The sequence below is a fragment of the Gymnodraco acuticeps genome, unplaced genomic scaffold, assembly GCF_902827175.1.
Source record: "Gymnodraco acuticeps unplaced genomic scaffold, fGymAcu1.1, whole genome shotgun sequence".
Lineage (NCBI taxonomy): Eukaryota > Metazoa > Chordata > Actinopteri > Perciformes > Bathydraconidae > Gymnodraco > Gymnodraco acuticeps.
The window spans coordinates 1479434-1496731 of NW_022990238.1; the positions used below are offsets into that span (position 1 = coordinate 1479434).

General features: G+C 41.2%; 1 protein-coding gene across 2 annotated transcripts in view; it reads left to right on the forward strand.

The window, feature by feature from the left end:
* Positions 1–17298, forward strand: part of si:ch73-374l24.1 (protein kinase C alpha type) — a 130393-nt gene that overhangs the window by 47561 nt on the left and 65534 nt on the right. For both annotated transcript variants that reach the window (XM_034220085.1, XM_034220086.1), the window contains exon 3: positions 1472–1554. In XM_034220085.1, coding sequence (XP_034075976.1) covers positions 1472–1554 — 83 coding nt within the window. The remainder of the gene's footprint in view (positions 1–1471; positions 1555–17298) is intronic.

Here is a 17298-nt window from a genome sequence, read left to right on the forward strand (position 1 = left end):
AGAGAGGGGGAGAGAGGGGGGGAGGAAAAGAGAGCGCTTCCGCTAATTTCTCCCGTGTTATTATCCAAAGTGAATGTACACTTGAATAATGTACTTCATTTGAATGTAATAATTAAGTTGATTGTTGTTTGTGGAAGCTCCAGTGAATTAGCCCCATTAACTGAGTTTTAAACATCACTTTAAATGGAAGATTTAAAGTTTAAATCTTCCATTTAGGCCCCGCCCACTCGATCGGATCGGCGATCGGTATCGGCCGATACTGATTCCGGCGATCGGCCCCGAAATTGGCGATCGGAGCATCCCTACCAAGAGCCACGGCTGAAAAGTCCCCACTGCTTTTGTTTCGAAGTATTGTTCATTGAGAAAATGACAGATGTCAATGTCAGAGCCTGGATAAATCACTTTGTGCTACTATTTCTCAGCTTTGTATCCCTCTCCTTTTTCTTGTTTCCTCTGCATTACTGAGAGTTGACACAAGGGAATACCTCTGACATAAATATACTGTACAGATGGAAATGCTGTAGCGAGTATCAGGGTAGGATTAGGATTATGTTGATGAAAACAATGATCTTAATTTGTAATGCATCCATTCTTCTGAAATGTATCTAACTGTCTGTGCAGCCATTTGCACGGACAGTTGAATCCCCTGCTGTTTCTTGGACATCTCAAGAAACAAATGTCCCTTTTTTAATCAATGGCCGTCAGATTGTCTGGCAACTTTCACGTGGCTGGCAGAGTTAGACAAAAACACAAATATAATGACGGGAGAGCACAAAAGCAGGCAGCTTGACAATGAAAGAAGCAGACAGATTGTGTGAGAATGAAAAGAAAGAAAGAATGAGGAATTTAGCAGAAAAACAATGACAGGGGGAAAAAATGCAGTTTGGTTCAGTAGTAAGTAGAGCATTTAAAAGAGGGAGTCACAGATCTCCACGCTTTCGCTTCTTCTTACTGATCTACGCCTGCGTCCAAATGTAAATGCCAATGTCACTGATGTGAGCGCGGCGTCATGTTTGACATGTCACGCTCAATGACACTTTTGGTCGATGCAGATCCCAGTTCAGTGGGAGACGATGCTACAATCAGCATAAACCCAACAGATTGAAAAGAGCCGATGGCTGCACAAGATTCTATAATGACATTTTTTGAGTGGGTGTGAGCGTGGGAGCCCACATGCATGTGAGTCTGTTTGTCTGTCTGCACTTGTTTGTTTGTCCGTACATGAGAGGCTTGTCAAACTCACTCAATCTTGATTGATGATCATTTACATGCACAGTCTTTCTCTAACTGCCCTTCATTTATCCCTTTATCTCTGAACCATTTGTCAGACAACATGCACGAAACATAAGAAGGATGTCATACCTGTGTGTTTAGGTTTTTCTCAGAATGGGGGGATTAGGTTGTTGAACGCACTTTAATTGTGCCATGTTGTGTTATAAACTTTTCCTGTGCCTTCTCTCTTTTCTCTCAGTGTGCTGTTTTGTGGTCCACAAACGGTGCCATGAGTTCGTCACCTTCTCCTGTCCTGGAGCAGACAAGGGTCCCGACACAGACGTAAGTTCAGCCTTTTGTATAAACATACATCTATGTTCACACAAAGACACACAATAAAAACAAATGTTGTTGCGGTATTACAAGACAGTATGGCACGCCATCTGTAGTTGAAGAACAGGGTCAATATTAATCTGCTGCATTCATCGCTTTGATCCATTTGGTCAAGGGAAGTAATGTACATTAAGATTTGAATCCTATTCACATTTGAATACTTTATCTATTTTTAAATACATGAAGTTGTAATCTAAACACCACTGAATGTTTACCACAGAAACGTCATGGTCTTTTTCAACCATGTCTCTGAACCTCTCTTCTTTGAATATTTCAATAACTACCTTTTAAATCACATGTTGTATTTTGTATTGAGTCTGCTCATCCCATGAGTCTTTACAGATTCTACACTTAAAAGATGATTTATTTTGTTGATACCCTCTCAACTGTCCTTAAAGACCTTATGCAATCAAATATAATCGAACTGTACTGTTTTAAAACACTTGGTAGACCAGTGTATCAATATTATATTAGGAAAGAGAGTATTGCAATGTATCATCATATTGATTTTACTTTTGTGTCAGCCTGTGAAATTCCACCCTCTACCTGCAGTATATATCCCGTGGAGCACTTCTCTGTTTGCTTCCATCAGGTGTGACCACATTGTCCCTCATTAGCCTCGTATCTTTCCCCCAAAGCGTATCTGATGCTGTCAGGGCAGGGTGTTGGTGTTTTATCAGTGTTAGAGTCTGACCTGCGGGGCCCTTTGGGATGCAGTCTCTCTGTTTGGAGAGTGTGTGTGGGTGTCTCCTCTTCCCTCCAGCCAGGCATGGGATCTGTCCTTGTTTAGATAAGAGTGGAGGTCACAACCACAGCATGCCCCAATGTGTGAGTGCGACATGCAACAAGCCCATATCACATCCAGCTTGTGCATAATGAGTGGGGAAATGAGTGCATTTTTTACTACACTACTGTAATATGGATTACATTTAATGAATGATATTTCCTGCTATTTTATTTTAGAAGTAATGTATTTAGGGCCTGTATCCACACTGCTTTTCTTCTGCTGAAAGGCACTGGCATTGATTTTTCTTTGAACATTTGTTGACAGCATATCACCATTCTGACCAAAGTTGTATGACAGACAGGCATCGCCCCTTTGCTTTTTATTATCTACTTGGGCTACTTTCTTTTCACTTTACATTGTTTTACCCATGAGCATCAAAACGAGGATGCTTTCCTACATACTTTGTATGAATGAGCTTGTTACTGCTCATACTGTAGAGCTTACTGGATTGTAAATACAAAATATAGATCAACTAATAAATTATATTGGGCTACCCGTCAATACATCAAGTAGTTACAATTAGCTCCACCAGATACAATATATAGGTAATAAACACATTAACATAACACTAATTATAAACCAGTAATATAATATACATTATTCCCAATTGGCTTATTCTGCATTGTGGACACTTACGCCTGGTATTGTAATTACTCTTTGATGCTAAATCATATGTACTTTAACATAACAGTAAGAGTTTATTTTTTATATATCTGAGTACTTCTCCCATCATCAGTGTTACTTTCTATATCTCTACCAAACAACGACAAGTAAAACAATCAGACGCTGGTTTTCTCGCGCTTCAGCCTCACCAGACTGAAAGTCCTGCTAATGAATGTTCGCTGAGCTGAGCCAATTAAGACTCACACCCACACCCATATCCTCTCATGTTTACACGAACAAGAACATACAAATGTTTTACACATTTCATTAACTGCTATAAAGATACTCTGTTAAGTGCCTCGTTGCTGCAATTCTCATGTTCTTATCATTAAAAAAGTCAGAAGCCCTGTAAGTATTTAAAAAGTAAGTGAATCTGTGGCATCCAAGGCAATCAAGAGTGCACTGAAGCCTTGTGTTTTATCAACGTTCAATCAATGCAGTGGCTCTGTGTTGGTTTCTATTCATCTTACCTTTCTTTGTTAAGACTTATTTTGTCTCTCTCCTTTCAGTTCATTTTCACTGCTGGGCAACCTTCTTGCTATTCAACCATCCATCTCTTCAGCTATATCTGTCTGTCTTCCTGCCTCCCCATTTTTCTCTGTCGTTCTATGACTTTTTGATCTGTCTGTCTCATCTGTCTCTCTCTCTATCCATCTCGCTCTTTCTTTATCCCTCTCACATTACACACACAAGCACACACACACCTGCATCTAGTGCTCATTGCTTATTTTGGTGGTTCTGTTCTGTTCCCATTATCTACCACCTGCAAGCGATTGCATAGTGCAAGTGGAGAGCCCTTTGGGGACGTACCTCTTTGAATTCCAAATGGTGATTATACGGGACTCGCTCATGCACAAACAAAGCACTTGGTTTCCTTTTATCTTGTCAGTGTTTGACCCTTTTCTCATTTAAAACAGTTCTGTGCATGTTAAGTTTGGGAAAAATGGGCCAGTTAGTTTGTTATTGTGTATTGGATAGTTTGGAATCACAAGGTCCTTCATTAAAAAAGTGATGCAGCATTAGACCAGCAAATCCTAATGTTCTATGAGGCATAATCAATGTTTATACCATCAGTTTCTGGTAAAGCTATACAAATATACAAAATAATGAATGCTTTAAAACTGATATTGAGTTTTGTTGGATAGGCTTTTTTTTAAGATGGCTTAAAACTTGTTGTTTTTGTTACATAGCTCCTGTACTTGTACTCCTGTTGTGATCTACTGTAGGTAAAACAATGACTATATCAAATGTATAAACACTTCTGAACTATTCCTTAAGGTCATCGCTCTTTTCTAAATTGACATTTGATAAATCTGTCCGGCCTCTGAGCAAATGACATGACTCAATAACACCTATCCATCTATCCCTCTTGCTCATCATCACTCCGTCTACACTCCTCGACCTTTGCCCCTCCGCCTCTGAATCAGCGTGGTGTCATCTCGCTTGAGGCTCGGACAAACACACGTACTGTACGCACTTTCTCCCTTTGCACTGTGGGTCGTGAGTAATCCTTGTGTCTGCCTTGGCGAGTGCATGTCGTCATCTGTCCAGCAGATGCTTTGATCCACTCGCAGAAGAGAGGGAGATGTTCGCATTAGCATTCGACTGAAAAGCGCTCTCTCTCTTCTCTTCTGTTTTTCATTCAGCACACTGTGAGGCGTGGGTGGTAAATAGTGCTGTATTATCAGTCAAGGATCACTCTGAAAACAGTGAATGAAGGTGACTCACCCATAGAGAAACAGTATGGGTTTCAGAAACCAGATTACACAGATGGGCATTATAGGCCTCAATAATAGATCAAACTCTTTTAAAATCATTGTATCCCCTTCTTCTGTAAAATTACCAGTGACAGATTTGCTCAGAGTGACCGAGGAGATTATGCTTTACATAGGTATATGGCTGTTGGCAGATCCCCTCTCCATCCATCTGTCTTTTGCCCTGTTCATTAACAAATCTGCTGCAGAGCGTTTGCATGTGTTTCATGTATTTTAGATGGCATTTTCTTTCTTTTTTCATCCTGCTCCATATGTTTGATTCATCATGTGTCTTTCCCCTGCAGGACACTTTGTCTAGTTGATTACGGGACTTAGGAATTGGTGTGGTGTGAATATTTCTCTTTTTAAATTAATATGTGTTTCAAGCTAAATAGAAATTAAACCCAAGGCTGGCTCGACAATGCAGGGGAAATAACCAACCCCTCGTGAAGTAAAGACAACAATCCAAATGATTTGGAAAAGGTATTTATTTACCCTGAATAATCTTTTCTTATTTGATACATACACCGAGAGATCCCAATCTTTTAGCCACAATTTCTCAACGCCAAGAGTTACTAATTAAAATTACTTTTTTGGTTCAACCAACTCTACAAATACAAATCATTGATTGTCAAAATAGTTGCAGATTCATTTTCAATTAACTTAGTGTTTCAGCTTTTATAAAAAAGTACATTTTGAAATGATGTAACATCCTTTCAAGGTTGTTTGCCACACTCAAAAGAGAGGAACTGGAATGCTTTATTAAGTATGTTCAAGTGCAACAGTAATAAAGGAATAAAACCTTAAAATATCATGTAAAGAATATGCTCTACATTGAAGGTCCACAGCTTTGTAACTGCAAACTATATAAAAGCTGGTCCTCCCAGTTTTCAGGTAGAATCAGGAGTTAGGAGTATCCACTATTAAAGTGGACAAGTTGCTGTGTGACCACCAACACTGGCAGTTCCATGTCTAATATAGGCATTTCGTCCTTTCCTATTATTTCTAGCCCGAGAACAACACTGTAAAACTCTTAAAAACCCCTCATCAAGTAAGTATCTACGCAAACTACTACAGCCGCCCTCCACCCTGTGCCCCTCATTACTGCAGTCATCAGCGCTCAGGCCTGTTGACACTCTGACTCTGCTGAAGCCTACACTGTTGACTAAATTGGTGTGACGAGCTGAGCAAGAGGCATCATTAGCCACTAGATGCTTTGCTAAGTGAGAGTAGCGCTGAGAAAATGAGAACGGTGGGAAAAGTGAGCAGGGCTACAAGAAGATTATTGAGTGCCTGCAATTTTTTCCCCCGAGCTAATAAAACTCAACCTTATTCGACATGCCATTTTCTTACACATACATATAGCACACGGTGAAGTGGCCATATTATGATCATTTTCAGGTTCATATTTGTATTTTGTGCCTCTACTGTGACATGTGTATATGCTCTCATGTTCAAAAAGTACTTAATTCTTCTTATACTGCCTCTACCTCTTTCACCCTCTTTCTGAAACCAGAGCCAAGTCTGCTCTGATTGGTCAACTGGCCGGCTCTGTTGTGATTGGTTAACTGCTTAGAGATGTCGCACTCCTTAGCTTATCACGTACCATGTGTCGGCTCGCTTGCCAATAGGAGTACAAGTGTAACATAGGGACGTCATTGCGGAGGTACACAAAGGAGTCCAATCAAGGCATTTGAGGACGGAACCTCTGCAGACCATTCACATGCACAAACAGCTATATAACACACTATAAGAAAGGGAAGACCTAAACAAATAATAGGGCCTCTTTAATAATTTCATATCCACTGTCAAAATTATTAGATTAGGCATTATCCCCTTAAATCACTTAACAATGTTCATCACTTTATGAACATAGACGTGACTCATTCATGAGTCATTGGACAAAGATCCATTTCATCATCACATGGGTATAATTGAGTAATAAATGGCCTCCAGAAAAACAACAAAATCAACTGTTTCTATTCAGTAGTTAACCATCAGTTTTTAACCAAATGGGGTCATCTGTAATCCAGCTGCAGTTTGTCAGTGAGATTACCACGCAGAGCCAGTCTGAGAATCTGTCTGTGTTTTGTGCATAGCAGTTCTCCAAAAAATGAATTATTAGTGCCTGAGCTACAGTAATACCTGCTGTGTGTTACTGTAAGGACAGTGAAGTTGGGGTGGACACAGTATAACCATTTTCTGTACAACTCTCCACTACAGAGAGTACAGAAACAACCAGACCAGGTTTTTTTATATTTACATTTATGATGTAAATGTAATTTATACGTATACTTTAACCGGTACCAACTGATAGTGTTTATTTGTTAGTCTTTCCAAGCATAACAATGTATCTCCAGATGGTGATTTAGAATTTTAAATGATGATCTTACTTATTAAGCTAAATAAACAACTGAAAAACCCACTCATCTTAAAATTGTATTGTCAAAAGCTGACTTTTTTTTTTTTAACAACATGTTTATTTATTGACTTTTCCTTCCTGTATAATCATTTTGCGCAAAGATGGCACTGTCTGTCAGAGCACTTCATCCTTCTGGGATTTCATGAAGAACAGCTCCAACGCCTGTGTGTATGGGAACGCCTCTGGTGCTGGTCCATTAACTGTTTCTTGCTTCTCCAGGTGCTTTGATTGTATACCTTTGTAATAGCTGATACAGTTACTAGGCATCAGTGTGGTTCATAAGCTATTTCTCCTCTTATTTCACCTACAATTTGTCTTTGCTTTACTCAAAATATGTTCCCTCTCAAACTCTGTCACTTTCTCAGTAGGCTATCAGTGATGACAGTCATCTGTTTTAGCATTAGCTCTTCTAGGTAGCATACATTTCAACTGCGTCTCCCAACATTAGCCTGCCAGTCAGAGGCATTACCCTCAGCAACAGCTGGGAGGGCTAGCTAACAACACGTCTGCTACTACGGTTTACACAATGACAAATCTCTCCACATGTTAATGCTGAAGTACACACGGAGCTGATTACTGCTTAGAGTCAAGCCCCGCCCGGTGCATCAACACAAGAGCAGGCAGGGGTACGAATTAACCTGATGATATCTCCACAAGATAATAAATCAGAGAGGTCAGATTAAAAGACAAACATTTGTCATTATGTCATTAACCCAGAGGAACAGATTTTCCTGTAGATTACAGACTTTATGATTATGTAAGGCCACCACACGGAGGGGCTGTGAACCTGAGGCTGCTCTTCAGTCACAAATCACAATCTGTCTGACTGTTAAGTAGTAGGCAATGTTACTCCAGGCTGAGCAGATGTCCAACACTGACGCAGCCTCCGGTCATGTCACACAGATTGCTCTCAATTAGTGGAATGAAGTGCAAATATTTTTTTTCTACTTTACTGCTATTGGTTTGCTTTAAAAGTCAGAGGAGATTGTTATACTGTCAGGTTCAGAGCAGATTTAGTGTACCCAAACAGTGCGTTAGCGTTTTTTTGTGGGGCAAGCAAGTGGGTTTTTTAGGTAACGTACTGTCCTGTGCAAATGCAGTGAAAAGCATACTCACAAAAATGACTTCATGATGAAATGAAGTTTGATAACTCAATGGCTGGCTTTGAATAAAATCGACAAATGATGTCAAGTGTAAATAACATTATCCACATGTCTGCCCCAGAAAGGATTAATATCACTTATCAGCACAGGAAATGTTAAAATGTTATGAAATGTTAATCTCTTGACCTCTTAGAGAATCAAACCCAGTCCAAATTCTACTCCTGTACTAACACACTGTAGTGTAGATGTTTTACAGTCCCTCATCTTAAGTGGCAAAAACTGTCAAACGCTTATAAAACCTTGAGAAACATTTCATACATTTCATAAATAATGAGACAAAGAGTTTGTTATTCAGATTAAAACAATCAATGTTATCATTAGATATTTGTTATACTTTAGTTTTTGGGAAGCGGGTTATATTTCCGACATGCAAATGAAGATAAATACATAACAACATATTTGTATTTATTCCAAATCAACATGTCTGAAATGATCAGATGTCTGAACAGCTGGGAACTAAGAGCAATTACATAAGCTGCTGAGTTAATCACAGATATTAAATTGCAATCTGCATTTGTTGCTCACTTGTCTGGTTATACAGTATAAGCCAGTGTTGGTCTTTTTATGAATGTTGGGGCTTATTGGGCACACTGTGGGTTTCCACTGCTGTTTCAAGTCAGGAAACAATGATGGAGAATATGAGTGGTGCAAGACACTGACTGCCATGGGAAACCTGTCCTTTACTGGATATTCAGAAACAGACAATGTACGCTACATTTATTTTGTATCACACTCCCCTACCTTATTCTGGACCTGATCGCTCCATTCACGGCCAGACGCCCTCAACCTGTGACTGAACCGTGGATAACAGACACTACTCGCGCCCTGAGACGCGCTTGTAGACGAGCAGAAAGGAGATGGAAGAAGGATAAACTTCCCGTCTCCTTGGGGATTTTAAGAGGCGGTTTAAGCGAATATCAGAGGGCTGTTAAATGTGCAAAAACACATTTTATTTCAAATCTTGTGTCCCAGAAATAGGCCCCAGTTCCTTTTTACCACTCTTAATTGTCTTTTAAATCCCTGTAACACTCCCTGTGTTGTGCCATCACCTACTCTATGTGAAAAGTTCCTTTCATTTTTTAATGATAAAGTCTTGGCCATTAGATCTTCACCTCCTCCTCTCACCTTAGACCCAGCTGTGTCTCCTGTGTGCTCAGCTGTCTTCGAGCAGTTTGACCTGGTTTCACTGTCCGAGTTATTGAAAAAAAATTGAAACCTTCACAATACCCCTAAGACAGTATTCCTCCCAGACTACTGAAAGACGTTTTTGCTACTATTGGGTCATACATTTTAACTTTGATAAATATCTCTCTCACCTCAGGCTGCGTTCCAACCTTTTTTTAAACATGCTGTAGTGCAGCCTCTTGTAAAAAAAACTGAACCTTGATCATTCTGTTCTCTCCAACTTTAGACCTATTTCTAAGCTTCCCTTCCTGTCTAAAGTCCTAGAGAAAGTGGTTTTTCTGCTGTGCTTGTGATTTTAGATTTGTCTGCTGCTTTTGATACCATTGACCACCAAATTATTTTATCACGCCTTGAACTGTGTGTTGGAATTAAAGGTAACGTCCTAAAATCATATCTGTCAGAAAAGACCTTTTCTGTGCATCTTGGCCTGTATTCTTCAGTTGCAGCCCCACTAGCATATGGGGTCCCTCAAGATTCTATCCTAGGCCCCATTTTGTTCAGTCTGCATTTACTACCTCTGGGGTAAAAAAAATCAAAAGCATAACATTTCGTACCATTGCTTTGTAGATGATTTGCAGGTATACCTGCCTATAAAAGCAAATAAGGAATCTAGGATTGCCTTGCTTAATGTCAGAAAGACATTAAAGGTGGGGTAGGTAATTTTGGAGAAACCAGCTCGAGTACGCTCGAATTTGAAAATACACAACCGGAAAAAATCTGCCACTTCCTTAGAGAGCCCCTCTTCCAACACACACGAACGTGCACATGACCAATGAGGGCACGAGATAAGACAGGCAGGTAGGCCATCCAGTTATTTTAGCCGGGCCGGCTAAAATGATTGGTCGTGCTTTTTACAGTACTACGGCTTCCACAGATGACATTTTTGTATGGATTTTTTGTCAAAGCACTTAAGATATTCATTGCTATCGGGATGTTAAGAGCATTCCATGAAATATAACAAAAAGTGTATCTTGAGCCGGTTTCTCAAACTTACCTACCCCACCTTTAAATCATGGATGGAAATCAACTTCTTGACTCTCAACGAAAACAAGACAGATATTTTAATATTTGGACAGTCAGAACTCCTGGATGGTTTTAATAGTGTACTCGGCCCCATAGCCTCCTACAGCCGTCCCTCTGTCAGAAATCTTGTCAAAGAGTCATCTTTGACAACTGTTTTAAATTTGACAAACAGATAAGCTCAGTTGTCAAGACAAGCTTCTTCCAGCTGCGGCTTCTGGGGAAGATAAAGGCCTATCTTCCTGGAAAATAATTTTTTTAACAGCTAATACACCTATTTATAACGTCTCGCTTAGACTATTGTCACTCCCTGTATATTGGTGTTGATAAGTGTTTGGTCCGTCGCCTGCAGCTGGTCCAAAATGCGGCTGCACGCCTTCTTACAGGGAAGAGAAGATATGACCACATCACACCTGTTCTGGCAGATCTTCATTGGCTTCCTGTCAGTTACAAGATCCAGTTCAAATACTTACTTTTTTTTTTTAAATCATTGCATGGAATGCACCACATTACCTGTCTTGGTAGTTGTTGCACCCCCATGCTCCAGCTAGAACATTGCGCTCAGCTCAGCAGAATATGTTGGTGGTTGCTCGGTGCAGGAAAAAAAAAACCCGAGGTGACAGGGCTTTCAATGTTGCAGCTCCCAGACTGTGGAACAGCCTCCCAGTACATATACAGACTGCTGAGTCTGAGACTTTTTAAATCTCAGCTAAAAACCCACCTCTTTGCACTGGCTTTTAGTACTAGTTGAACCAACAAGTCCTCCAACTCATACGACCAAATGGGCCGATTGTTCAGGCCCTTATTACGACCAAATAGGTAGTTTGTTCAAGCGCTCAATACGTCCTATAATTACGTTTTAAAGTGTTCGCCCTCTAGTGCTCCCGTTGAATTAAAATGTTACAGATGGTCGTTTATTCACAAATAACCCTCTCTGTAAAATCCTAAATTGTAGGATAGTTTGGCCATTAAAATGCTTTTTGATTAGATTTCTAGCGAGAAGTGTATATTGTACTTTTAGAATCCACGTCCAGTCGATATGTAGGATCTATAGTTTGATAGATATTACGAAGATGATTTGAGGTATGCAGCAGCCTCCATGTAAAGTTACGGGTTGAAAACAGTATTTCCGGTCTCGACGTTTTTATAATAAAACCAATGATCAAATGATTTAACAGTGATAGGCCTATCTGCAGTACTCATCAACTAAAAAACATCAGTTTATCCTTGTTAATTATACGACATGTATTGGTTTAAATTGTGTACAATGCTTTTGTGTTTTTCCCATATGTTTTTCTCTTTCGATTCTGAGAGACACCTTTCTTTTTCCAGAGGTTTTGATAGGCTAAAACATTGATTGTTATAGCCGCAATGCATGTAGGGATATGATGTTTATATGATATGAAATCGGAAAAACATTTTTTTTAAATAAAATAATACTTTATTCCGAGTGTTCTTGCTTTTCTCTTTGAAAGTCATCACATAACGGCATTGTAATACACGGTTCGGCTGCATTAAATATTACATATCTGCCGTAGATGTTTATTTATAGAGCCCTGATCAGAAGACCTTTTGACAAACTGTAAGAACTGCCGCCAAAACTGAATACGTGACGTGGATCATAAATATATTAGAAATTAAACAACATCTTCCATTTCTTTTCACACAATATGTCTCCTTGCAGTATCAACACTAATTCGGCTGACTTTTATATTTGATCCAATTGGTAGATCGGCTATATTTACACCATAATGGTGCACAGCTGATAGAAAGGGATTTTTGTTGTAGTTTTTAAAGATATTATTTACTACCTTTCCAACTCCTCATGCAGTTGACTGTTACAGGTCTATACAGGTTCATGGTACAATGCATAAGCTTCAAATCGAGAGACTGAAACTGTATTTTCCTTTACCGTTTTAATTTCACAATAAAGTTAATAGTCATATTATTATGTTTTATTAACTACACCACTGGTTTTTTAACCCGCACCGCCTAGTGGTTAAAGCACATTATTGAATTTTGTTGTTGAATACGTTTTATTTGATGAAAACATTTAAATATTAAGAGTAGCCTACATACAAAATTGGGGGAAAGTAGAAGGCATGATAGAAATATAGAATAGAAAATATCAAGAAGATACTGTAGTGATCTCTACAATAAAACAGTTTAGTGCAGGACGTCCAAAGATATTAACAGGAGGATGTGCAAAGCAGACAAACTAATAAGGCTTTATTTAAACATTAAAGATGACTTTAAGTTAAGGTCTTCTTTTGAATAAGAAAAAACGTTGGGGTTATCCACAGATAAATATTAAGTCTGACAAAGTACTTAACGTCCAATATATTGCATAGTTTATTTTGGCACTTGACAATCACCTTCCCTGAATTTGACTCAGGTGTAACTAAAGTCTGATTTAAGGCTTGTTTATATTTCACATCATTAATCAGAATCTGCAAAGTAACTAAAATAAATGTAGTGGAGTAAAAATACCAGGTTAACCTCTGAATTGTAGTGGAGTAGAACAAAGTAGTATGCTGCTGTAACAAAAACATTTCCCAACTTGGGATCAATAAAGTATCTTATCTTAAGATGATCGATGGCTACTGCCATATTTGCTAAATCTGCCTCTGAACCTTGACAAGTGCATGTTTCAGGCTTATCAATGAACAACAGGGGTCACAGTCATAAGACCAGCTGTTAAAAAGCTCTTCTGACCTTAGTTCAAACCGGAGAGACGTGATGTAAGGAATACATATTTATTGTTTACACGTCATATGAATGAAATGATTGCCATGATAATACAAAAGGAGAATGGAATGGTGTTTGGTGTCAGGATAATCATTCAGGAGGGAAAGAACCGCTCCGATTAAATCCCCGGGGTCTAGACACTGGTGGTGGTGATAAGTAGGTGGGACCGGTCTGAAGAAGGAAGTTTCGCTTTGTCCTGGAGGAGACGGGAGGCGAGAGGGGTGGAGGCGGGTTGCGTGTAGTCACCTGAAATGACAACTGACAGGGAGGAAGAGCAGGTATTTAAGGAATTTAGCCTGTGCAGCAATTGGCTGCTGAGGGGTGACGCCCTCGTATTTAATGAGGGGGGAAGGGAGCAATAGAGTGACGTGTAAGTGACTCATGTTAGGTCTTCCTTATTGAACTTGCGCTAAAGCTTTCATTTCAAACCGGAGAGACGTGATGTAAGGAATATATATTTATTGTTTACACGTCATATGAATGAAATGATTGCCATGATAATACAAAAGGAGAATGGAATGGTGTTTGGCGATTAGGCCCCGGTTTGCAGGATAATCATTCAGGAGGGAAAGAACCGCTCCGATGAAATCCCCAAAACCAGTGAAGTATGAAATACTGAGATGAACTGAGTTTCTTACCTTGTGGGGTGACCTGGGGATGAAATAATAGATTAACATATGTATGCGGCAGGAGGCCGGAATCACTGCCGGAGCTTACGGGTCATGCTGAGACTCTGACGGCCGAAATCAGTGCCGGTCTTATCTGAAAACGACCTGAGGGTCGCCTACCTGGCTAGCAGGGCTTGACTACGCCGCCTGAAGGTCGAACGTCCTGCCGGAGCAGGGATCTTGTTTTTTAACTGACACCGAAGTGTACGGTGGCCCAACGTCCACGACACCGAAGTGTACGGTGGCCCAAAGTCCACGACACCGAAGTGTACGGTGGCCCACGGTCCACGAGACCGAAGTCTGCTGGGACCAGCAGTCCACGAGACCGAAGTCTACGGGGACCCCCGGTCCACACCTGACTTCGCAGGGTATACATTTTACACAAACACATTTGAGCAAGGGCCTGGGATTTAGATACCTGCGTGCAGGAGAATGTAGCCCGTTACATGTAGATGCAGCGTGAGACGAGACATTGTTCCCTGTGGGCGGGGCCCGCGGACTAGGACGGGAATGCAGTTTGAAATCCGGTACCATAATGAGACATGTATACGTGTAGACTTGTTATGAACCACCATCCTAGTTGTTGTAGGGATGAGGTAGAGAGACCTTGATTAGCAGCAGAGGTGGTTGCACCTATCCTGAAGGCATGTCCCGAGTATGATATAGGTGATAGGCCGGATTGAATGAGAACTTGCTTGAGGTAGAAATTGACGGGGGCCATGACCCTGCGAACCACTCTCCCTGGAAGAAACCCCCAAAACCCACGGATGGGGCGGCATCCGTGAAGAACCTCATTGAGTCAGAGGAACGCACGAGGTCATCGTAAAAGAAAGTAACTCCGTTCCAGTGGGCGAGCAGGAGGGACCAGAAACGTAGGTCTGAGCGGCAGCCTTCATCTAAGAAAACGCAGTCATGGAGGTTGACGACCGCTGATGCTGCGTCCAGGAGGCGGGAGATGAACGAGCGCCCCTGGGGGATGACGTGCATGGCGAAGTTGAGGTGTCCGAGAAGGGAGAGCAACTGTTGTTTTGTGATAACTTGTTGCTCGCAGTATGAGTTGGTGATGTCCCGGATGCGCTGCAATTTGACGGAGGGGAGAGACGCCTTCATGTCTATGGAGTCGATGGATGATGCCTAAGAACTCTAAGCGTGTGTCGGGACCTAACGTTTTCTCTTTGGAGAGAGGGACACCTAACTCCTGAAGCAGTGTTTAAGCTTGGCCAGTGAGATCCCTGAGCTGTCCTGTGGCGGGTCTATGGGGAGGAAGTCGTCCGGTAGGTGAAGGACGGAGGGGATTCTGACGATGTTCAGCGGGATCCAGCAGAGCGCTTCCGAGAAGGAATTGAAGATGCAGGGGCTGCTTCTGCACCCGAAGGTCAGGCGAACGGCGAAAATAGAGTTTGGACTCCCACTTAATACCGAACAAATTCCACTGAGACGGATGAATGGGGATGATTTTGAAGGCATCGGTAATGTCCGCTTTGGAGAGCCGAGCTCCGTGCCCTGTGAACTTGATCATCTTTATTGCATTATCCACTGAGCATGGTGAAGGGAGAACTGATCTGGAGGGATGATGCTATTGACGCTGCAGAATGGGCTGGAGCGGGGAGCGGACAGATCGAAAATCAGCCTTTTTATTTACGTGTGGCTATTCTGATGGGATTTGAACGGAACACTAAGAGGGGGGAGGAGCTAAAAGGACCGATTATATATCCTTTGAGAAGTTCTTTGTCGATGAGCTGGGAAACTATGTTGGGTCTAGCGGCTGACTGTAAGTTTCTTGCTACGAAAGTCACTGTGGGAGATGGGAGGACCCCTACCCTGAAGCCTTGGGAGAGCCCTGACGGGAGATAGTCAACAAACACGGAATCTGGGTGAGTAGATAGCGCAGCTGCTAGCTGAGGGATGTTAATGGGAGTGGAGGGGTGATATTCCAAAATGTTTTTTGTTTTTTTTCACGATGTTTCTGGCGCAGAGCTACTGTGACGGCCCGTCCACACGGTGGCGTGCGTTAAAGCTTCCAAACGCTTCTGCCCATTCACTTTGAATGGGGTGACGTCACTTTTAGCAGAACTGTATTTTGGGAAGCGACGTGGAGCGTTGCTGGCGTTGCTCGCTTCAAAAGTTGAGCAATGTTCAACTTTTGGCGCCTCGGCAGAAGCGTCGGCCAATGAAATCCCGTTTATGCAAATCTGCCAGTACGAGCGCTAGCCAATCAAACCGCGTGTATGCTGGGAGAGACTACGCAGGTCATTTCCTCATATTCCAAAAATTTGAGGGAAAAATTCATTATAGCGGTAGTGAATCACCCGGTGCTGTATGATCAGTCTCTGTTCATCTACCGGGATACAAACCAGAGGAGCGAGGCATGGAGGGAGGTGGCAGAGACAGTGGGTGAAACTGGTAGGTTTTCGCCTGTTGGGGATTTTTTCCAGTTTACTTCGTTGTAACATTGCTATTGCTTTGTATGTCGGGGGCAAGAGATTCATGTGATTGGTTGTTGCTTCAGACACGCCGACCGCCAACGTCGACGCACGCTGCTGTGCGGACCAGTAGCGTAGGTAGAAATGTACTTTAGGGTGGGCCTGTACAAATATAGGGTGGGCCAGATTTTTCTTCTGCGCATCAGAAGTTAACAACAGTCCCCGCCGGTACCGGTGGCAGATTACTTTTAGAATACTTCCTTTTCTTCTCTTTTTATCTTTTCTTTTTCTTCTTTTTTCTTTCCTCTTCTTTCTTTCTTCTTTTTATCTTTTCTTTTTCTTCTTTTCTTTTTCTTTGGAATACTTCTTTCCATAACAGATGGGTATGTTTTGGTGAATGGGAGACACGTATTTTACTGTTTTAATGGCTTATGAAGAGCACAAACACAACATCTTATTGTCATTCTGGACAGCTCTCTCATCTGCACCACACATAAAAAACTCACCCAGACTGCATTCTTTGTACTGTCTTAAAACCTTTCCTTGGAATATGTTATGCATTGTAAGGTGTCCTTGGGTGCTTTGAAAGGCGCCCCTAAATGGAATGAATTATCATTATTATTTATTATCTGAAACGATGTAATAACTTTTAAAACTTTTCCCAGTCACTTGCCCCATGCATTCAGCAGCAGCAGGCCATTCAGTTTGATTTGATCCCGTTATAAATGTCATCATTTTGACAATAAATAAATGCTACATAAACGTTGTCTTCCACGTTTTATCTAACCATCTCTGTTTCTACCTTCAATATATTTTGAAAGAAAACTCTCTCTCTCTCATTTGCGTGCGGGGCCGGGGCC